Source organism: Sebastes fasciatus, chromosome 13 (genome assembly GCF_043250625.1).
Source record: "Sebastes fasciatus isolate fSebFas1 chromosome 13, fSebFas1.pri, whole genome shotgun sequence".
NCBI lineage: Eukaryota > Metazoa > Chordata > Actinopteri > Perciformes > Sebastidae > Sebastes > Sebastes fasciatus.
The window spans coordinates 5799614-5816974 of record NC_133807.1 but is presented as its reverse complement, the minus strand read 5'-3'; the positions used below and the strand labels follow the sequence as shown (position 1 = coordinate 5816974).

The 17361-nt window shown below is 41.2% G+C and overlaps 1 protein-coding gene across 1 annotated transcript; it reads right to left on the bottom strand.

The window, feature by feature from the left end:
* Nucleotides 1-947: 947 nt before the first annotated feature.
* Nucleotides 948-15622, bottom strand: LOC141780042 (primary amine oxidase, liver isozyme-like). The gene is made up of 5 exons (XM_074655103.1): nucleotides 13942-15622; nucleotides 10751-10869; nucleotides 8061-8227; nucleotides 4952-5084; nucleotides 948-4870 (listed from the first exon to the last, which is right to left on the bottom strand). Exons 1-5 carry the CDS (start codon nucleotides 15518-15520, stop codon nucleotides 4589-4591), a joined length of 2280 nt encoding a protein of 759 aa, XP_074511204.1. The 5' UTR covers nucleotides 15521-15622; the 3' UTR covers nucleotides 948-4588.
* Nucleotides 15623-17361: the final 1739 nt, after the last annotated feature.

The window sequence follows — 17361 nt, the reverse complement described above, 5'->3', positions numbered from 1 at the left end:
GGAGACTTTGGCCAATCACAGGTCATTTCAGAGAGAGAGTGTCCCTATTGGCTGTTCTCCGGCTGGTGGGTGGTGCTTGGTATTTCCTCAACAGATCTCAACATGGCTGCCGGGTCACAAACTTTCTCATTTTACAGCTAAACAGTACACTACAAGATGTTTCTGAAAACATTTGAGGAGAGAAAAAGGCATTAACGTAACAGAATATTGATTCATATTTGATCAGCGCAGACCAGTTTGACCGTTTGATCGGAGTTGTCGAAGTGATTGACAGCTGCTCAGAGACAGCAGACTCCAGATCAGCTCTGATTGGTTGTTTTTCTCAGGTCTGTGAAATCTTCTAGATGCCGTTAGGAGTACCGGAGGACACAGAGGCACATGATTTCTTTCAGATTACCTGTCTCATACACTACTGTCAGGTTATAGTGACCATTTTTACAAATATGAATCATATTTGCTCCATTTCTGTATGTGTTACACTCACTGTCGGTCTGTGTGTCTTGAAATTATATTTTGTCTGTCTAGCAATGCTTTAAGTAAGCGATAATGTACAGCGAGCCGGTCATCGTTGTGACACTGTCAGGGATTCTTTCACAACAATGACCCGCTAGCTGTACATTATCCTGCTTATTACACGGCTACTTACTGAAGAAATCTATATTTTGACACAAAAACGGTCCGACATCAGAGCTGCGCCCACAGCAACGAACGGTCTGCTATACAGAAATAACAGATCGCAGAATGCCGTGATTGACCAATCAGAATCGAGTATTCAACACAGCCGTGTAATAAGTAGCCTTAAATGTCCCCACTGAATAACACTAATATTTAAAAGTCAAAATGTTTCTAATTCCACAAAATCTTGTGAGAATTTTTTTAAAACTAGTGTGTGTGTGTGTGTGTGTGTGTGTGTGTGTGAGTGTGTGTCTGTTTGCAAAGACTTCATCTTTCACAAATAATCTCTTCTTTTATTTTGACAGGAACTAACAACAACAACATTCCTTCAGAATTTTGCACTGTAGTAAAATTATACAGTACAGAATGAAACAGACATCAGTCATTTAGTCCCAGCCTCGACCACATCAGTATGACCAGCCGTTTTAACATTTAACAGCTAAGCTTGAATATCCAGAATTAACATTAGAGATATCTACAATTACATTTTGACTAGTCGTAATTCTTATTCCAGATATTTATAACGTCATTGTGACTAGTCAAAACGACAGTTAGAGATATCTGTATTTCAGTTCTGACTATCCTAAATAACAGTTACAGATATCTCAAACCTCATAATGACTAGTCAGAACTGTTGTCATGACGTTGCTCATCAAGGCTTCCCATTGGATATCGGCCCAACAAAGCATCTGAACAGTGTCAGCAGAAGCTTTTGCTGACTCGGATAGTTCGGTAAAGTTGGAAAGATATTCACAGATTCAAATTTCCCGGATCAATAACTCATGAGAGAAAAACATAGTTTAAACACCAACAAGCTGCAACCTCATTTTAATCACAACGAGCAGTCCTCCGAGCCAGACACATAACATCGGTCTCTATGTGCAGCCGGCTGTGAGACGAGCGATCAGGGACAGCTGTGGATCAGATAGTTAGACAATGACATGAAATAGAAAGAGCTCATCATCGAGGAACGTGTGGCGAACCAGTTAGAGCTATATACGTCATTCTGACTGGTCAACATTTAATTTTAGATATCTAAAAAGGACAATGTAGAAATCTTTAAATGAGGGGAATTAAAGATATCTTGAACTGACTAGTCAGAATTAAATTGTAGATATCTGAAACTGGAATTACGACTAGTCATGATTCAGTTGTGGATATCCGCAACTGAATTGTAGATATCCGTAATAGAGTTGGGGATATCTTGAATTAGAGTTTTGACTAGGCAAAATGCCGTTGCAGATATCTCTAAAGAATATCGCGTCGAGCTATTAAATGTTAAAATGGCTTGCCGTACATCAGACAGTGATCCTGCTTTGGACCGGGTGGTCATATTTTTCAGTGCACATTTTTACACACAGCTGACTCTACAGTGTCAGTTTAAAATGTTTATATCACAGTTTATATCACAGTGGTTCATAAAGTAAGAAACACAGATAGAGAAACAAAGAATTCTGTCTCTCATTTTGGCTCCATGTTAAAAAGTGATTGCTGGCATAAAAGAGAAAAATTATTGCAAACATAACTGAAATTTTGACACAAAAAAATTGCCGCTTTGCTTTAAAAATATGAAACCATAGACCACATTTCTGAGGATGTAATCATATCGTTTTTGAAAAAAAAAACATTAATTGATCGATCAATACCAGGCACTTTATTACTGAATAAAATATCAACTTGCTGTGAACAGTCTTAAAATTGAACTAGCTTATAACTTCTAATGATATTTCCTAATGATGACAAATTCAACTCTTTGGTTTTACAGATGTAATAACTGAAGTAAAAATAAGAAAAAAAAATACCTTCACTATTGATTGCTATCTTTGGTGATACCACCAAAAAAGGCACATCAAGACTAACAGCGGGTTCATATAGGGACGGAAGCACCACGCTGTTAATCGTCTCTGGCTCTTCTCACCAGAAGTACATTCCTCCACGCTGGTCAACAAGTGATCCTGCTCCTCTGCTGTTTACTATAAAGCTCTCTCTCTCTGTCTCTGTCTGTCTTCTCCTCTCTCTCTCTCGCTTTCTGTTTAGACACAACTGACAAATATGTGGAAGAAGTACATAATTTAAAACCCACAATCACAAACAGCAGTGACACACGGCTGTTTCCAATAAATATAGTGGATGGATTTTGAAATGTGATTGGGTGGAGGAGGTACTGGACGGGAATCGGGGGAATTAAAACTCTGGGAGAACAGCGGGGGAGAGAGGGGGAGGGAAGTCAAAGGCGTTTGTGGGATACATACTTTATCATCTCATCAGAATCAGATTGTCAGTGTGTTTTCTTGTCAGAATCGCCTCGCGGCACGCAGAAAATAGACCAGACGCCGACTATCGCTGAGGATCGCGAGCATGGCAAGATGAGTAGCTCAACTGATTTACATGGGCGCAAAAAGGACGCTTAAAGGCAGCGCTTCTCCGAAAATCGCCACGCTTCACAGCGCTTTCGTTTCCTGACGTGAACCCGCCGTAAGAGTCTACAGCCATGCTAGTGGCTCTCTGAGGCTGCACAGTGGTTCACTGAGCTAAATGCTAACTTGCTAAGCAGGTATAATGTTTACTATGTCCACCATCTTCAATTACATTCACTTTATATTGAAACAGTTGCTGTATGTTATTAGCTCAATGCTTTATGGCATTGATCGGAGACATTTCATTCAGTTTAAAGCATAAGTCTGGTGATACTTTATATTTTTGTTATTGTCAACAAGTCCCCCAACAAACCCCATGTCCAGACTGAAACCAACAATAGAGTGATCCTACTAACACTTATTGTGTGTTTATCCAAAGTTTGATATATCTTCTTCCTCTGTGCCATAGAGCTCCATTTATTAAAAACACATCAATGAGCCACGCTGGCTGACATGTTCCTTCATTACCATGAACACACACACTCTAGTTTAGTTTGACTCAATCCCACCTGCACCGTTCTACTGCCACAAACTGGAGCACCAGATGTGGATTAATCATCAGCTGAAAATAGTCCTCATTAAATGCAGTATTTTCTCCAGTGTGGTTAATGTTTGCTGGAAACTACAGTGACCAGCTGTTTTAGGAAATTCCTGAGCCTTTTTAAAAAAATATATATATAATAGTTTTGTGTTTTGAGTAGGAACCGATGGGCTTGGGTTTGAGGATATGGAGAACGTAATGAGAGGTCTGGTGGAATTTGTTGACAATAAGAAAAATATAGAATAACAGCATCCTTATAAATGAGGGTGATTTCTCAGTGATCCAAGTTGCAAAGTGCTAGTGACCTGATTTCAGCTAAGTTGAGGGTAGTTTGTAAAGGTAATGAAATGTCATCAGGCAAGGCACTTGTTGTTACTACATTCTTAGACTGCTGATAGTTTATTTCACTGCACTAGGTACTTATCCATAGTCAGTGTATTACCGACAGCAGACAGCGGTCGGCATGCCCCCAATTTGGAGAAACAGGCAGGAGTACCAACACAGGAGCGAAGCAATGTGCTGCTGTGTGCAGCGGCAGCAGCTAAACGTAATTTAGCAACTTAAAAGAAAGGCCCACTGAAAGTGTACGCTATATTTAGAATATTTTCACCGCTTTATCTTGCCGTCAGACAGCCTTTTCCGATTGGGAATTGAACTGAGAGTGAAAGTTATATATGCTCTCTTCAAAGCCAGCACTCCGTTGACAAAAATACTATCGATAAGTTTCACTCTCAGTTCAATTCCCTGCCGGAAAATATTCTAAATATAGCATACACTTAAACTAATATAGATTTTGTTTAGGTGGGCCTTGTTTTACACTACGCACTGTTCCTCTAAAACACAAATAATCTGCTGTCCCAAACTGCCTCTATAAACATGATAACATTGACGCAAGCTTCTTGATAGATCGACAAAAAAAACCCAAGCATACCTCTGAGTTCATCAGGGCTAACACCTAGTCAAACGACATGACTCCTTCGAAGCCGTGGTAGGTGAATGGTTCAAAGACGGGGCTGCAGGTCTCTTTAGCAACGCAGGCCATCCTATTGTTTTCACAGCTGTCCGCGCTGTCTGGGGCAATGTACACCCCATCAGCAGAGTGGATGGACGGGTCCCCTTCAAAGTAGTTGTGGGGTCGCAGCAGGACCCCGCCCCCGTTGCCCACGGTTACCGTGTTGGGGATGTCCTCGGAGTGGGGGATGTGGAGGAAGCCAGTGGTCACCCAGGCAACCAGGTCCTGCAAGCACATTTTCATACACATCATGCAAAATTCGTTCAGCTAAGTTGTCTAAGTTCAAGTTTACGTATGTCAACGCACCTCGTCTTCGATGCTTTCGTCGTCTGCAATGTACTTGCTGAAGTCGACAGCTGGAGTCCACATATCGGCTTGATTGTATAGACTGCTGCTGGTCTGCTCTAAGTCCTTATGCTTGGTGATGGCAACCTTATACCTGGAGACAGACAGAAAAGGCACAGAGAGAGAGATGGCTTTGAATGGCCAGCAGAACCATGCCTAAAGTTCAGTCAGGACCACTTTAGTCAAAGACACTATTACATTGCAGTAATATATACATTATATTTGGCGGTATGGCTCTGCTCTGGGACCTCCCTGCCCATCCACGCGCATACGTGGATCCACGAGCCTACGTGGTAGCATGAGGCAAGGAGAGCACTCCTCCTTGCCCTTCCATGTGCACACATGGAAAGCCAAAGGCAGGGAGAGCAGCAGCAAAGACCCCCCTGGGTGCAGAACAGAGCCGGAATCAATGACAACAGAATTGACATTGATTAAGTCATAAACAGTTAGGGGTGGGCGACACATCGAATATAGTCGATGTATCGCGGCTTGTCCCCCTGCGGTACAGAAAACGACTACATCGCGAACATCGAACACAAATTGTCATGTAATGTTTCCAAGCCAACCCTTTTTGTATGAAAGATTAAAATTGTTCCAAAGAACCACTAATGAATATCAACAGAGATTTTAATGCAGACATATACTGCAGGGACTACAAGATCATAATATTGGTGTGATTGTATGCATCAAAGGGTTAAATTGAGCATTTATGAAGTGCTTAGAGGATATTTGAAAATATTGCGATATAGCCTAAAATATCGCGATATTATCCTAGGCCATACCGCCCAGCCCTAGAAACAGTATTAAAAGGAGGTGGTGGGGTGGAGGTGGGTTGCGAGCGGCTTGTAGAGGAAGCAGCAACGGTAGGCCGGCTGAAGCAGCTTAAATAAGGTGCCCTGTATGAAATTGACCAATGAATGCATAGAGAGGAATCAGCTGATCTGTCAGCTGATTGGGCTGGTTTAAGATCAGCTGTTATCAGCTGATCGCCATTGTATGAGCAGAGCTTGACATCATGGCCCGCATGAACTAACGCTACGCTCGATATATACGGCTGTGTTGTGGCTAGAAGGGGATTTCAACACTATCACCAAACAAGAACGTTGCTATTGAATGATCCCCAGATTCTGTTGAATGTCAATGTTTTTTTTTTATGTCTAATGCCAACATTAGCAGCATTGTTAAGGCTAGGGGAAAATCTGGCTAACTTTAAATGATGGGTCATGAATGAAAATGAAATGAAAATTGCCCAATATAATTTCCACAGCCCAAGGTGACATCTTCATAGAAAGTTTGCTGATCTGTCGGGTAGTTGGGTCAGTTCCCTGGGATCAGACCCCACAGTGCTGGGGTTTACACTAGCTGAATTTGAGCTAACTAGGGGTACGTCACTCGGAGCTGCCACACGCTCTACTCCCGGCGAAGCAGCCTCCTGGCGGGGACTGCCCGTTGTTCACTCGGCCCATTGTTCCGAAAGCCCTTTGCTCTGAAAATACTCACTTTCTGTGCAACAACATAAGCACATGGCTAATTATTATGCAGTGACATCATTGGTTGGGTTAGTTAGGTTTAGGCATGAGGAGTGAGATTAGTTTGGTTTAGGGTAAGAATATCAGGGTAAGCCAACCAGAGGCAGAGTAGGACGGATCATGCTTTCGCCATGGTAGGAAAACAAATATCATCCGGAGAGGCCCAATTACGTCATTTTGCATAATAATTAGCCATGTGCTTCTGTTGGGGTTGTCGGGACATTTTTCGGACTATTGGGGTTTGGGAATAACGGGCTTCGGAACAATGGTATAGCAACACTCCCTGCGGCGGGGAGGACGAGGCGAGTCATTTTCTCGTTTCTGCCACTTTGGGTTTAATCCAATAAACAAACTAAAACGCACACAGACCATGGATGTATTACTGTCAAGCCTCTGGTGCAGCTCTACTTCTTCATTCTCTAGACTGAGGGCAGACTTGCGCTAAATGACTCACTATCGCATATTGAGGAACAAGTGGTTTTACAAGAATGTACGGGCTGAACCTTGCTGTTTGGCAGTAGATAGCTCTGCAGCACAATACATTGACATATTTGACATAACCTCAAAACTGTTACTTCTTCACATTCTTTTTGATAATGTTAGTTCATTTTTGTAATGTTTTCAACAACAACGGTGACTTTTGGTTTCACACACGACACAAACCGCAGTCTCCGGGATGATAGTCCCGTGTTGACCCACCCGTGCACCCTGTCCTCTTCCCTACATGGACATCGATTAGCAACATAGCCTACTTGTGAGTCGTCAAAAACACACGTAATCAGGGAGAAATATTTCTTCCTTCACAACGTAATTGACAACGCAGTTTCGTTGTGTGGGAACGTATTAGGAAACCATGCTGTCTGACCAGACAAAGTAAGGCTGTAGCAGCAAAACCACTGAGTGCATTGATTTGATTAAAGGTGTGTTTTATTGATTACAAATTCTGTAAAAAGAAGATTTTGTTACTTTCAAAACCAAGTTACATAGTCTTGCTTTAAAGGTCTTTAGCAGGATCTTAAAATCAATTCTGACACACATCGGGATGAAGAGAGGCAAAAATGATGTGTTCTCTTTTTCTTATATTTGTTAAAATACTTGAATAAGCTGGAGACGAGTGATTGTCTTTCGGCTGAGACTGAATGAAGAGAAGTGGAATACTCCAAATAAGGGGAGATGAAAGAACGGACTACTTGCTTCTTATCTGTGAATGTTAAACATGATTTGATTTTGACTTGAGATCCTCAGTTGGAGAAACCATGACTTAACCACCATCATCACTTTTAAAAAAAACAAAACATGATAAGTTAAGAGACACCAGGTCTTAGGGTAACATACAGCAGTATGTTGTCTGCATATAGGTGAGATTTAATGTCATCTTTTATGTAATATGTGGCCCAGTGACAACATAAAAACTGAAAGTGGTCCAAAAATGAATCATTATGAAATTCAGAACATCTTGTCTAACACAACTTTTAACCATCAATCATCATTAACGTCTGAGAATGTGATTTTTTTTTTTAATTGCGGCTGTCCAGTCTCACCTGGCCCAGGACATGGCCCTTTCATCGGGCTGGCTCTCTGGGAGGTGGTCCCCTGTGAAGCTGAACACCTGCAGCCTGTAGGAGCGCTGATGACCCCATTTGTTGGTCTTGTTGCTGGCGATGTGGAGGTAGCGAGGAGTCTTGGTGCCGTAGCGCAGAGCTGCCTCCTGTGGAGGTGTCACAGTAGACATTAGGCCGCATTCGCACGAGATCAGGCGTTACGGCGGTACACCGCAGGGTTGTGCGGAGGTCCAGGCGAGTCACTTTAATGGCCCATTAACTGCGACAATTAACAATCACCGCCTGATCTCGTGTGAATGCAGCTACTCAAGATTCAAGAGTTACTTGGCTGCAACTCTGGTGGATTAAGAAACAAGTTAATTTTAATAAACAGTAGGGCTGGGACGATACACCTATCTCCTGATTCGATACTATCACGATACTCGGGTGCCGATTCGATTTGTATTGCGATTTTTAAGTATTGCAATCTGATATTACGATTTATTGAGATTTTTGCTAACTTTTTTAACACTAGACCATGGGAAAAGGTTGAATCATACACTTCTAGGGACTTTTTTTATTTTTTTATTTTGTATATACAGTTCCCTTTGTTAACACCTTATTTTGAAAACCGGACGTAGTCCCACGTGTATACTTCCTCTAACTTCTCCAAGTCCGTCTCTAGCTCTCCCGTCAGCTCCGTTCTCGTTATACATCCATGGTCCGCTCCATCGGGGCAGTTTGAATGCATTTAACATAAATGTCAGTATATGGGTCGGCCCATTTGACCACGGAGATGAGAGTGACGGCCGGCTCGACCGCACGTTACCGCGATATGATAACGTTTCCTGTCCGTGACAGGAATGCAGCTTTAGCCGTGATGTCTAGCTCTGCTTTTCCTGGTATTGTGTGAAACCCAAAGTGTTTCCATACTTTACTGGATGTGTAGTGTTTACCACGCTGGATTTAACATGTAAGGGTGCAGGTCGTATCCAAGCGAACCCTCCAACGTTTTCTATTTTCTCGTCACGGCTCACTGCCGTTTGTTTTGGTTGGCGGATACGTAACTGATGTGACGTCACGTTACTAGCATTACAACAATAAAAGCGGTAACTTCCTTCCACCTCAGCATATACTCAAATGAACCAAATAAATTGATTCTGGCATTAAAAAATCTTTTTCAAAAGTCGTAGAAAAAAACGTAGGCTATGAGCACATTATGGGTTGTCAGTAATAAATCATAATTGGGCTATTTGACAAGTTTAAAAAGACTTGAGCTGCCTGATCTTAATATTGCAGGATATCAGGCAGCTCAAGTCTCTTAAAAATAGAACCAATAGCGCCAATAAAGTCACTGTTTAAAGTCCAACTGGAATCATCATAAATCATCCCTTTATGCAATAAAAATAATATCAAAATGTTTCTTTAATTTTTTTTGTTAATCATTTTTTGTTAAGAAAGAAACAAAGGCCTTTGTGGAAATATCAGAAATGTTTCATTTTTTCTCAGCCTCTGAAGGAGCTTGTTGGTGTCGGCGTTTGATTGACAGTGGAGCCGGCAGGCTGAAACCCAACAGGGGAACAGAGGGGCGATCTAAACAAACTTGTACTATAGCTTACAAGCCATGGACAGTGACACCAGCATCTAAACTGGCCACGAAAATATATGCAGGTGTGTTTACATGCTATTTAATGTGCTGCAGCTGAGCGGCCACTTCGGTGTCCGGCCTGCGAACTGACAGCAGAACAACCTATAAACATAACACTTACATCACTGTATAAAGTTGTTATGATGAATGGTGTTAAAAAAACATTTGCCTATTTACACATCCAGCAGTTACAGAGCAACATTAGCATTTTAGCTGCTAAATGCCCCCACTATGTTCGCCAGCTAATCTCTAACTGTGTCTGTCTGCTGTTTGGTGCTGAACAGGGAGTGTGTGGCGGGTTATAGAGCTTTTTAACAGCTGGCTTGCTGTTGCTGTAAACGAGATTAATGAGACCGAGTTTACGGGCTGTAAAACCTGAGCTGAAAGAGGCTAAAATGTTACATACAGCTAAGGTGAACTGCAAAGTTTGTGATAATTCTCTGTGACCTCCTGCTTCTAACTTGGTGACGTTACTAGTTTATTATTTACAGTTCAAAATAAAAGGATTTGATTGGTTATATTAAAAGTAGTTCCCCATTTATGTAGACAGAGCACTACTAGTTTTCTGGCTGCTTTACGCACAGCCACTGAACTCCATAGTGAAACCTTTTTTTGTCAAAGGAGAATGCAGGAAATGTGACTTACAGAACAGATGTGTAGGCTTTAGCAGAAAGAAGCTTTTTCTTTCACTTGGATTTTAATTAATTAATAATGTGTTCATTTTGGATTATGTTCATGTTGAAATTTATAACAAATAGATTGCATTAATATAAACTCAACAGTATATTTAACAGCATTAAATATAAATTAAAAGAGACAAATATCGTCTTGATATTGGCAAAGGCATCGGCTATCAGCGATCGTTCTGACCATCGTCGATCCCCGAGGTCATCGTCTATCGGCCCAACCCCACTTCATGCCGTCTCCACGCTGTCAAATGTCTGAATGTAGTTCGTGACATTTGTTGCACACTCTCCTCTAAATGCTCTTAAAAGAAACCTAAATGCAATTAACTATTTAAAGGAAGCGAAAGAGGCCAGACCTGTTCTGTTTTCAGTTGCTTTTCCACCAGCTGAGGGACCATAGCTGAGTGATCAGGCATCCACGGCAGCGACATATTGACATATTCCATGTCTTTTGTCTGGAAAAAATTCTTCACTCCTGCGGGGGAAATTAAGCAAAAATGTTTGTAATAATACTTGTTTTCTGTTGTAGTTTGAAAGCCAATACAAACCTGCATTGGGCATTTTGATACTCCTGTAGTTCCCTGTCTACGGAAGCATTTGGTGGACTAAATTAAAATTAAAATGTAATTTCATTTCCCACTTACATATGAATTAATTGGGTCAACATTTTAATTCAAATTCAATCATGCAATTCGCATTTTCACTACGAGCATGGGCATTCTCTGACAATATTAAAATGAAAAGCCATTTGACATTTCATTTTCAAAGACCAACTCTGCATTATTTGACAATATTCAACATTAATTCAAATTTGAAAATTAAAATGCAATATAAATATTGTAACTTAATTTTGCATTTCTTAGATGCATCATTTAAGTCACAATTAAAATTAAAATGTAACAACCCATATACCATTTCAATGTGAATACACCTTCAACGACATTCCTTCTGACCATTTGAAAATGAAAATTCAAAAGCCAATTGACATTTCATTCATTCAATATTCAAATGTGAAAATTAAAAAGCATTGCCCCCAATTGCAATTACATTTCAATGCTGTCACGCTGTTCCCCTGACTAAATTAAATGGTAAATGTAAAGTGCATTTTCATTTTCAAGTTCTAGCAATCTGTCAATGATTCTCGGAAGGCGGGACTGAGTAAGCTGGTTCTACTTATCTACCGGAAGTAGTTGTTTATCTGCCCGGGGTGAAATGGCAGCTGGGCTGGTGCAATTCAGCAAATCAGTTAGATAATAACCTGATTTCCGTAGCACAGTCATGACAGAGCAGAGGAAATATGTGAAAGCGTTGCAGAATACTCTGTCACGCTGCTGTCTCACACATCGATGAGGCTGTGTTTTCAAACTTAAAGCTGAAGTAGGCGAGATTGGAGCAAATATGATTAAAAAAAGTTATTTCTAGAAAACGGTCACTATATTGTGACAGTAGTACATGAAACAGGTAACCTGAAAAAAAATCATGTGCCTCTGTGTCCTCCGGTGCTCCTAACGGCATCTGCAAGATTTCACAGACCGGAGGAAAACAAGCAGTAAGAGCTGATCTGAGGTCTGCTGTCCAACTGCCATCTGTGAGAGCCGCAAGCTGCAGTTCTGGAGATGCTCTGAACCAGTCGTCTAGCCAGCACTATTTGGCCCTTGTCAAAGTCGCTCACATCCTTACGCTTGCCCATTTTTTCTGCTTCCAACACAAAGTTCAAAGTTCAAAATGTTCACTTGCTGTCTAATATATCCCCCCACTGCCAGGTGCCATTGTAACGAGATAATCAATGTTATTCACTTCACCTGTCAGTGGTCTTAATGTTATGGCTGATCGTATTCAAATATTTGAATTAACAATCAACCATAAAGCTTTAAAGGTTACTCTTTGAAAATGACATGTCAAATGGCTTTTGCATTTTCAGATTGTCAGAGAATGTGCATAAAGGTATATGAAAAGTAAAATGGTAAATGGATTATTCCATTTTGCTTTCAGTTGTGACTTAAATGATGCATCTAAAAATGTATATATATATTCATGCAGTAAAGTGAGAAATGTCATAAAATCTATGCAAGAACAACACACAAAAGGTTGTTAAAATGGAGTTTGGCTTAACTTAAAGCAAACAACGCCCATAATGTAAGTCATAATCACATTAGAATGCATTATAACAGTTATTATAATGCATTATACAAATATTATTACAACTTTATAGGAATTATAATACACTATGATCCTTGCAAAAAAAATGTTAGTGAGTGACCAGCAAATAAATATTGTTATGATACTTGACCTTATCAGTTATTATAAAATGAATATTTACCCCCTCCCTCGGCACAACACAAAATGCCTGGGTCAGTCCTTCATGCTGGTAGCCATCAGGCTCCACAACCAAGGCTGACCCCCATATGAGAACTATTAGGACTTTAAGAACTTTAAACATGCACCATCTGCCTTTAAACATGCTCTATCTGCCTTTAAACATGATCTATTTGCCTTTAAACATGCACTATCTGCCTTTAAACATGCACTATCTACCTTTAAACATGCTCTATCTACCTTTAAACATGCACTATCTGCCTTTAAACATGCACTATCTGCCTTTAAACATGCACTGTCTACCTTTAAACATGCACTATCTGCCTTTAAACATGCACTGTCTACCTTTAAACATGCACTATCTGCCTTTAAACATGCACTGTCTACCTTTAAACATGCTCTATCTACCTTTAAACATGCACTGTCTACCTTTAAACATGCACTATCTGCCTTTAAACATGCTCTATCTACCTTTAAACATGCACTGTCTACCTTTAAACATGCTCTATCTACCTTTAAACATGCACTATCTACCTTTAAACATGCACTGTCTACCTTTAAACATGCACGATCTACCTTTAAACATGCACTATCTGCCTTTAAACATGCACTGTCTACCTTTAAACATGCACTGTCGACCTTTAAACATGCACTATCTGCCTTTAAACATGCACTGTCTACCTTTAAACATGCACTGTCGACCTTTAAACATGCACTATCTGCCTTTAAACATGCACTGTCTGCCTTTAAACATGCACTGTCGACCTTTAAACATGCACTATCTGCCTTTAAACATGCACTGTCTGCCTTTAAACATGCACGATCTACCTTTAAACATGCACTATCTGCAACCATCCTGGACTCTAACCACTGGCGCACTTTAAACTTACTTTACACTATACATCCTATATACCACTTTATAGACTGCACATATGTACATATTACATTTATTTATTGTAAATCCTACATTTATTTATTGACGGACTGCACACACTTTGTTCACCCATTCACTCTGTATCTTTTATATCTCTATTGTTGTTTTTATAATTTTTGTATACCTTTACCTCTCCTGTGTTTCACTCTGTTTGCTGTTGTTGCTTGTTGCTGATGTTTGATTAATAAAGGTTCATCTTATCTTATCTTATCTTATTATAGGTATTTTCATATTACCCAGATATTGCTCTCTGCCCTGCAACAGATAAACAGTTTGAAATGCACCGCCACTACTCACCCAACACGTCTAAGTCCACCTTGAAGTTGAGAAAGTGGGTGTGGATGTTCCCCAGCACCTTGTCCGCCACCTGGTGTCCGTGTTTCAGACTCCCGTCCACCAGGTAAGAAGAGGAGATGTAGCCTGTGGCGTGCACCTTAGCCTCCACCGACCCGCTCTGGTAGAAGATGAAATCCCACATGTAGTCGTAGTTTCCAATAGCCGTGATCGTCCTGAACACCAGCGCGCTGTTCACCATCCCCCCGTAGCTGTTGTGGAAAAAGTCAGCGAAGTGCCTCCTCAGGGGCTGACCCATGTTGTGCTCGAACACGCAGATTGAATTCCTAAACCTCACCGGAGCGTCCACATCTATGTACCGGTACGTGTCCACGTAAGTGGCCTGGATGGGGCAGTCCACACCGCGGACCAGCTCGTGTGCGAAGCGCCCTATGCCGATACTCGAGTCCAAAAACTTAGTCAGCATCATCCCGGGAGTCACCGAACCGTACACCGACATGGCCTCCTGCACGCTCAGCTCGTATATTATCCTCTCGTCTTTAAAACGCACGTCGAACACGCGCATGCCGGTGAGCGAGCTGAGCCCGAAGGAGAAGCTCCAGTCCAGGTAGAGGACGTGGTTGTTGTGGACACTGAAGCGCTTACCTTCTGCGTAAAACTGCTGCGGACCGACCTGCAAAGGCTTGTTTTTCGGTTTCAGTGAACCATAATCAGGCGACTCTTTGTAAACTATCTTCTCAACTTTTCCCGTGTCGTATTTATCCACGAGTTCTTCCACCGTGTCGAAGTATTTTCCGTTATAAAGCAGCCGCTCCACCTTCCACTGTGACGCGTTCAGGCTCTCGTGGTTAATCTGCATCTCGAAGCCCACCGGGTGCAGGTACATGCCGCTCATGTCCCTGAAGAAGGCCACCCAGGTCTTTCTGTCTCCGGAGCGGACTCCACGGGGCATCTGCTCGAACGGGTTCAGCTTATTCTTCTTCACATCCACGTCGAAGCTCTCCTTCATGAGCTTCTCCATCTTGGCGCAGGTCTTCTGGAACAAATGGAAAAGCAGTTCGTATTCGCCCACGGTGACGGTGCGCGCAGTCATAGGCAGATCCATGTGGTACCTCTCCTTGGTGACATCTCGGTGGTATTTCGGGTCTGGAAGAGGCCCCACTACGTACTCCTTAATGAGTCCTAGGGCACCGTGGAAGACCACCACGGTCGCCTCTCTAACCGGACAACTGGCGTCTTTATCGTCCAGGTAAAGCAGCGCGTCCGCTTTCTTGGGCAGACATCGCTCTATTAGAAACAAGAAGTTCTCCGACGGCTCGGTGAGGATTCTGGTGGAGATGTTCAAGTGTTTCTGCTGGAGCATGTATTTCTGGACCTGGTTGTACTCCTCCAGGGTGAGGTCGGAGAACACGAGGCTGCTGCGCTCGTCGTGTTTGCGCCTCAGCGGGTAGACGCGCTGCGCGGAGCATTTGGGCGCCCTGCTGGAGTGGATGCCGATCAGGACGATGTTGAGGATGATGGAGACGAGGACGAAGAGGACGAGCGCCAATTTCACTAAGGAGTTCATCCTCCGCTCCACCATTACGCACGGGTTTTCTTGGACAAAAGACAGGAGAGGAATGAGCCCTGATCAGGAGGAGGCAAGAAAAGTAGAGTAGAGGCGCGCCCCTCAACTCTTCCGTTTCTCCCACCCCTCTCTCTAGCTCCACATAGATTATATAACCCCCCACCCTCCTTTTATGGAATTCCATGCAGCCTCTGTTCTGTTACACAGGCCAACAAAGTTTACGCACGCTGTTTAAGTGTGTAAGCAGTGGTGGAAGAAGTATTCTTTTTTTATTTTATTTGATTTAAAAGGGACCATGTACAGTTTAAAACATAAATGTCACCATTTGATGCACCGTACCAGATTATAGCTTTAAACCTTAAAGCTATAATCTGGTACGGTGCTTAAAGTTTAAACTGATTCACATCTGTAGAATAAACATACTAGTCATACAAGAAAGAACATACAAAACGCACAATACACAGCTACACACAATAGCACATCACAAAGTATGCTTGTCAAGTAAAAGCGAGTCATGAAGACCATAGAATAAAGATCAGTGAGTACAGAGCTGAGCAGTTTTCAACAGATGTTTTAAGTTTTGAAAGTGCTGATAGAGCTGCAGCTCCTCACGTCGTCAGGCAGGGTGTTCCCCTGATTTGTGGCCTTAACAGAAAAAAAGCTAATTGCCCAAATGCAGTGAGGCGAAATGGTACAGTACAATCTTGCATAGAAGATCTTCTTAAGGATCTAATAGAATCTACTGAGCGAAAATGCACAAAATCACGCAGTGGAGGAGGAGGGGCCAAACCATTATGAATTATATAAACGAGGCACAAATTTGAAAATAATCTAAAATTCTCAAAGCTCAGTAAATTATATTTCTCCAGTATTGTACAGTGATGAAAATGCATTTTGTCCAGAGTTTTTAGAGTTTGTTTGTATAAGGACTCAAGAGGCCTTATAGCGGTTTCAGATCTTTTACTTAAATAAAAGTAGCACTACTACAGTATAGAAATACTCTCTTAGTCTACAAATAAAAGGCATGCGTTCAAACTCCTACTTAAGTAAAAGAAGAAAAGTATTAGCATCAAAATATACCAAAGGGGAGACAACCCAGGAGAATAGGGGGAAAAAAACAAAAAAATCTAAACAGATACCACCATGAAACTTCCCCAGTGGATTACTTTTACATTTACACTAAGATTATTTTTTTTATTATTAAAAGTTTTCTGAAAATGTATGTTTAAATATGCAAGTGAGGCATTATCTCATGAAATATGTGTTAATTTGCATACATTTCCAGATCCGAAATCTGAAGATTGAATAAAGTCAGGTTCAAAGTTGTGGTTTCATTTTGTTGACATATTAGAATCAAATGTTTTTACAGAGGGCATTCTCTTTTTATCACTCAATAAATGAGAAAATACTGTCCAACAGCTAAAAAAAAATCATTTAAAAAAGTTCTATAAATCAGGCTATGAATGATATATGAACAAACCCCTCTGTTAAAATCCTTCAGAATATAGATATAAATGACACTGGGAGGTTTGGTGTATATGAGTGCTGCTGAGGTTTCTGGCTCAGAGTCAGAGCCGATGGATGAGGGCATAGATTGTAGTCCGACAAATGTCCTTTAGATGGTTTGAAATATAAGACTTTTTTTTTTTTTTTAAATAAACTTTTTTCCCCTCTTTAATACTTCATTGTTTGTTTTAATTTCATTGTGTTTCTCTATATTTTAAAGGTTTTGAACCTAGAATTCCTGGCTGCAACATTGTGTGTGTTATTCTTGTGTAGATTTAATTATATTTTTTCACTTTACTTAAAGGAACAGTGTATAGCATTAAGGATGATTTATTGGCAGAAATATAATA